At 43.6% G+C, this 6793-nt stretch overlaps 1 protein-coding gene across 2 annotated transcripts; it reads left to right on the forward strand.

Annotated features, from left to right (window-relative positions):
- Positions 1-457: 457 nt before the first annotated feature.
- On the forward strand, positions 458-5880 carry gpr184 (G protein-coupled receptor 184). 2 transcript variants are annotated; one of them, XM_035155518.2, is made up of 3 exons: positions 458-747; positions 2517-2576; positions 4048-5880. In XM_035155518.2, the coding sequence occupies exon 3, from the start codon at positions 4090-4092 to the stop codon at positions 5107-5109; it is 1020 nt and encodes a 339-aa protein (XP_035011409.2). In that variant the 5' UTR covers positions 458-747; positions 2517-2576; positions 4048-4089; the 3' UTR covers positions 5110-5880. The 2 variants fall into 2 exon arrangements, with proteins under 2 accessions (XP_035011409.2, XP_035011408.2); XM_035155517.2 differs by lacking the exon at positions 2517-2576.
- The last annotated feature ends 913 nt before the right edge of the window (positions 5881-6793 follow it).

A 6793-nucleotide genomic window follows, 5' to 3' on the forward strand; every position in this document is an offset into this window, starting at 1 on the left:
AGCTCACGTCTTGACAGTTTTAGTGTTTAGCACTTCAGTTTTCATACACTGAGTTGGTCTGAGGGTGATCAACATAAGGACTCAACACTATGTGACAGAAATATGATGAACAAAGAGCATTTTCAAATAATTCAGTATGGGTTCATCATGATTTACATCAACACTGGCTATTCCAAAGAAGTGAAACAAAGAAACCAGGCTTGTGTTTACGTGACTTTTCTGTTGCTTTCTGCCCACAGAATTTCCATTTCCTTTACATACACTGCTCACATCTTTTTTTTTCCTTTTCAAATATCTCTCAGAGGCTTTGACATCTGCAGATCTGTTGTCTAACAGTTTACAACCATAACTCTCCACCCCTGTAGCCTACTTCCTCTGTTGTGCACATGTGCAAAAAAATAATCCTCCCTCCCTCCCTCCCTCCCTCCTACATGCTTTTTGTACTTCGTCTCACCCCTTCTCCACACCCCTCGCTGACATTTCAACTCTGCCTGTCCACGGCAAATCATCTCAGCCAGCTGACCATTACCTGTAATGCTCTGGTGATCATCTGAGAGCGCCATGTGTTACAGTAGTGGCTTGGCTGCGTGTCAGCGGCTGTGAAGAGTCTCTTGACGCTCGTCCTTTGACCCTCCTACACTGAACTCTGCCAAACCTGACACAGCTCTGGAATCTGTCGGAAACCTTTCACCCCGTGGACTTCTTTCTTTTTTACAGTGGAGACACACCTCTTACCAGAAACAACAGGTGAGGTCATTCTTGATTCTACAGCTCTGGATGTAAGGTGTCTGGGAATTATGAACTTTAAAAAAGAAGTGACAGCAAAAAAAAAAAAAAAAGGTTAAAATGTGACTCATTGTTGTTTAAATTCTTTTCAAGCAAGCTGCTAAAAGTATTAAATTGACTTTGTTATCTCACTCTGCTAGTTTTCTTTGAGTCCCCGGTGGACTTCAGGAGAAAGATGACACGCTTCAGGCTCTGTGAGTCTATGTTGCAAAAAATAATTCGAAATGTTGGTTCTCAGGTGGTGGTTAGCTCAACAGCCTGGAGAGTGCATCAGGGAACTGCTTGAAAAGAGGAAATAGTTGAAATTCATGAGGATCTGCCGTACAGGTGGATTATGACACTTTTGAATTACAGACTCGGGATCTATAGAGCGTGAAATGAAAAGCACATTTCCAGTTCTTCTTTAAAAAACGGTGGTTTGATACGCAGCACATTCTCGTCTAGGGAAGAAACGGCTGAAGTTTTGCTCTTTTAACGCCTCACTGGTGACAGGCTGTGTAATAGCAACGAGGCTTAGTTCAGTTCATAATATTAACAAATACTGGCTCGGATGGACGAAAGGACGGGCTGAAGCTTGGACTAGAAGTAAGCCTCTATAAGGTCATGGATGCTTTTCATGGGAAAAATACATGACAAGTTCAATACCTGTTTTATGAGAAGAGAAAGGAAGTGAGAAGACGAAACTACATTTAAAAAACAAAAAACAGAACAGTTACAGGCCTGGTACGACAGTTTATGATTAGTCATAAAGTCAGACTGATGACTAAACAGCAGCCGATGAATAGTTTTAGAAAAGGAAGGTTTCTGAATCAAACTTTCCGCTACTACAAATGTGGTGGTTTCCCGAACCACTTTGTTTAAAAATGTAATCCATTACATCGAAACCATTTCCACATGCATACACACAAAAAACACACGCACACACACTCATGCAGGAGCACATTATCATTTGCAGAAGATGGTCTGAGTTGAAATGGCTTCTCCATTATTGAATTTGGACCAGGCAGCCTATCCCTGGGCGGACATTAATGGCATTAGAGGCTTCCTGAGCCTATAAACACAACCGGGCCGAGCCTGCGTTAGGACCAAATGCCACAGAGACACAGAGCAAAGGCTTAATTTGATATTGTTGGATCTCACAGAGAAAAACTGAAAAACTCAACAGGATAAAATTTACATTTCTTAAGAAAATGTTCTTCAGCAACAAGGAGAGGAGATGTATGAAAAAATTCATTTACACAGGAAATGTGTAAATTTAATAGAAAAAGAAAAGACAACTTGAAAGACTTAAAAAGAATGTAGTCCCATCAGTAAGTCAGTTGTTTGTATTTCCTCATCAAACCTGGATTTAATAATAAATATGCAGTGTTATGAAATCCACCCATCGCCTCATCTGGTCTGATGGTTGCCTGGGGATTGATCCAAACCAAGCATATTTATGCCTACTGTCATTCTTGGCCGAACCTCAAATCTAGCATGTCTTTGGAATGTGGGAGGACGCCCAAGTACCCAGAAAGAACCTTCACTCAGTGTGTCCTTCAGGAGTCTGTGAGCAACTGACTGATTTCTCCACTGTGTCCGGCTTTTTATCTTCCTGGTGACTAGTGACGCCACTTTAGGTCATTTTACAAAAAAAAATCAAGGAATTTACATTAGTGAGAAATTAGTGACTTCATCGTTTTCCATTCTCTGCTGACATTTATCTATTTGGCCTTTCTTTGCCATTTCAGCACCAGAACATTTTGAACAGTAAGCGACACAGACGAGTCTGGGATGTGTCTGCCTAACAGGTGGGAATCACTCCCACACAGCTCTGTAATGGACCAGGGTCAGACTGCGCGTCTGCAGCATAAATCTGGGAAGGAATTAATTATTTATTTCACGTAATGGATGAAGTTGCTTATTCTTCAAGCCACAGTAAACATTTGAATACCCTTTGTCTGGGAGAGACGCTTGGGTCACTCACTGCTGATGGTTTCATCAGGCATTTAATGGAAATTTCACCCAAAAATAAAAATGCACTCATTATGCACTCACCACTTTGCTGATGGAGTGTTTGAGTCAACAAAACACTTTTGGAGTTTCAGGGTTAAAACAGTGTTCGCGGACATTTTGGCTAAAAACATTGAATTTGAATGACACCACAGGAGCAGCATGGAGGCGTTTTAGTGGTCCCCATTTACTTCAATTGTATTGGATTTGGCTTAAACTCTGTTTATCCTTGAAACTCCAAAAGCATTTTTGAGTGATCTATCCCTTTGAGCTGGACTGTCAGTTGGTCTCTATGAGGATACATTTAGATTGACTGGTTGAGTCTGATGCTGCGTGGTGGTACAGTGGTTGGCACTGTCAAAGTAAGAAGGTTCCTGGGGCGGTCGTGTCTTTCTATGTGGAGTTTTCATGTTCTCCCTGTGTCTCTGTGGGGTTTTTCTCCGGCTTCCTCCCATAGCCCAAATACATTTTCAATTTAGAGACTCTAAATTGACAGTAGGTGTAGGTAGGAGTGTTATTGGTCTCTGTATGTTACCCTGGCTCTCGCCCCAATGTCAGATTGGCACTAGCTCCCTCCACAGCCATCGAAGGTTCAGCGGTATGGAGGCATGAATGGATGGATGGATGGATGGATGAGTCTGACTGTGGGATGTGTTGCACAGATAAACTGGAGTTGAGTCATATCAAGCACTGATTAAATGCAAATGCTCACTTTGCCAGATCAGTCACCACTGTCCCTGCCAGCCGCTCAGAGTCAGACCAACAACAATTTGTACACCCACTCACAAGAAGCAGCATTTACATAAACTACCGTGATTGGTTCAGGGGGTAGGGATTAGAGGTTTCCACATCGAATTCATCTGACACACGGCATTTACTCCTTAATGCTCTCAGTTTCCATAAAAAACAGGAAAATGCACGACATGTTTTCTCCATACAGAGCACTTGAGGCGATAAGGAGTCAATCTTGGCAATCGCATTTATTATTTCAACCGTGGGTGCAAAATGTTCATCATCAGCGAGCGTGACTAAGTCTGCATCTTCTCGTGGGGGAAACCTCAACTCTCTGCTCACACACCATACACTGTGGAGCCAAAGAGAGTCACTTTGAGAAACATCACAGGACGACCACACCATTCGCTCTCAACCATGAAATTGGATGGTGGGGCTAGAAAATGTCCAAGTTTGAGATATTGTAAGAATAAGCTTGTGTTGCCTATGTCACTTCTACTCATTCAAACTTCTTTTTATCTTTTCTCATGCTTGCAGGTGAATTTCTAACCAGGAACGAGACAGAAAACTAAAGGGGCAATGAACGCCACACAATCCCCTGGAGTGTGTGTTAAAATTGGAGCGAGCCCCATCAGTGACCTCCTGATGTCCGTTTACATCCTGGTTTTTATATTCGGTTTGGTCTTCAACGTGCTGACTCTGGGCCCCATTTGGCAACAAGTTCGGCGGCAAAACATTTTGGGCATCTTCCTGCTCAACCTGTCCCTCTCCGACCTGCTTTTCCTCTTCACTATGCCCCTGTGGATCAACTATTACCACATGGACCACAACTGGAAGCTGGGCGTTATGTCTTGCAGCGTAGCGGGCTTCTTCTACTACTCCAACATGTACATAAGCATCTTCCTGCTCTGCTGCATCTCCGTGGATCGTTGCATTGTGGTCACGTATCCGCTCCGCTCCAAGACCCATCGCACGTCTCGCTACGCCTGGGTGATGTGTTTCGTTGTTTATGCTGTAGTGGTGGTGATGCACATCATGGTGCTGATCCATGACAACCTCAAAGATGCCCACGATGACAAGAACAGCCTTGACCGTTGTTATGAGACTTACCCCATGGAGACGCCCATTGCTGTGTTCAACCTGATCAGAGTGGCCGTTGGCTTCCTGCTGCCCCTGCTGGTGCTGGCGGTGAGCTACTGGAAGGTGCTGGCTACTGTGGGCCAGAGTCCAGGCCTGAGTGCCCAGGCCAAGAGGAAGGTCCGCATGCTGTCCTTCGGGGTGATTGGGATCTTCTCGATTTGCTTTGCTCCATATCACATTCTCCTGCTCGCACGTTCGCTAGCCTACTTTTACAGTGAAGACACAAAACCCAAAGGAAGCTATTGCCAGTTTGAGCAAAACATGCACTTCTTCTTCTCGTGCACGCTGGCGCTGTCCAGTCTGAACTGCGTGGTGGACCCCGTGCTGTACGCGCTGGTCAGTAACGGGATCCGGGAGGAGGTGAAACTGTGCTGCAGGAGGCACAGAAAGACACAGGCGGAGGGTTGTACTTTAGCTTCATACAGCAGAGGAAAGACAACTAATACTAATTTAATATAAAACGAGCTGCACATAAGTGGAAAAGTGCGTCTGCGCATTCGTTTGCATATGTGTTTGTGTGTAAGCATGTACATGATTATGCGTAATACTGTAGCTGTTTAAAGTCATGTCTGCCTCTCCAGTTTTAGCCTGTGAGGATTGATGGATTATTCCTAATCAACCTTTGTGTGCGATCAGATATCCACTGAAAGAGCCGCATTGCCACCTTTGTTTTTCTCCTCCTTCATATCCTGCACGGAGGTTGAATAAAATGCATCTCAGAGCTCTGTAATTGGACTGTAGCCCCAGGTTCTGCTCTCCCAAGAGTTCTCCAGCGACGGCCACTTCTGTGTTTGCGAACGGACACGACTGCAGTTGAAGAGCCCTTGTGTTTTCCTTACAATCTATACAAGGATGTTGAGACTGTGATTGTGTGACCCTGGTATAAATAATGCATTAACTGTGATGCATGCTGTAAAAATAAGCCCTTATGAGCATGACTGTCTGACTGTCAGTAAAACGTGTTAAATGTGAACTCAAATAAACCAGTGGTTGGATCAGGTGCTCTGGTTTTAGGTTGTGTTTGGTTCATGCAGACACTGTGAGATGATCAGAGTTGCAGTTGACATTTTAAACATCTCCACAGGGAGTGAAGGGCTCAGGAAAGATCAGATGAGAGCCAAGCCGGTGCGTGGGTGATGAAAATACAAGACAAAAAGAGCCCGAAAGACAAAACAAATTTTCTCTTGTTGGCTGTAATAAATGTACATAACGAGTGTGTGTGTGTGTGTATATACTTGTTTTTGTTGCCTCTTTTCCAGCATAAACAGTGACCAGAGTCCAGCCCTAATGACATCATTTTATGAGCTCCTGGTTAGGATTACTGGTAAGATGTGATGTGATGTGGTTAGGTTAGGGCAGTGATTCTCAAACTGTGGGGCGCGGAGGCATAACAGGTGGGGCCGCGACCGAGAGGGGGAAATGTGATGGGGAACTGTTGTGACGGAATCTTTTTTTACGGCGGAACAGTAAACAAAATCGTGCTTTCAGCGTAGCCATAGTGTTCGGTCAGCGACGTGGATGAAATGGAGAGATATTTGACAGGGACGAAAAAAGGAAAACAAGCCGTGCTTCCGAGACAGACAAGAAACAGTGTTCAAAAATCAAGTTGAAAAGAAAGTATGACGAAGCCTATCTTGCTCTTTCGTGCGCTCTCTATCTGATGTGTGTGTGAAGCTGCACGTCGATACATCACCAGCTGACCACAGGACATATAAGCAGTATGGACAGTATGAACCCTGATGCGGTGTAGGATTCTCTTAAAGCCTACAAAGCCAATCTCTTGCGCAGTAGATGATGCACAGGCAGCCCAGTCTCCTGGATTATTACTCTGTTTGTCTTTCAAATCCTATTGAAAAAACAAGTGAAATAATTTTCAGTTAACTTTTGGTATTTGTCTGAAACCTTCTTTTACAGTTTCCTAATTACCTTGATCAAAAGAATATTCTAGGCGGCATTACTTGTGTTTAAAATATGTTATATTTTCAGGAGACGAGGCTGCTGTTGTTGTTCAGTGTTAAAAACTTGTTTGGTGGTTTGTTAGTTGGTTTTAACATTATGAGATAGGGCATTTTTGACTTCACTGCATTTTCCAAGGGAATAATTCACAGATCTTGATGAAATAAATTAGACATATTTGATTGAA

The sequence above is a fragment of the Hippoglossus stenolepis genome, chromosome 4 (assembly GCF_022539355.2).
Source record: "Hippoglossus stenolepis isolate QCI-W04-F060 chromosome 4, HSTE1.2, whole genome shotgun sequence".
Lineage (NCBI taxonomy): Eukaryota > Metazoa > Chordata > Actinopteri > Pleuronectiformes > Pleuronectidae > Hippoglossus > Hippoglossus stenolepis.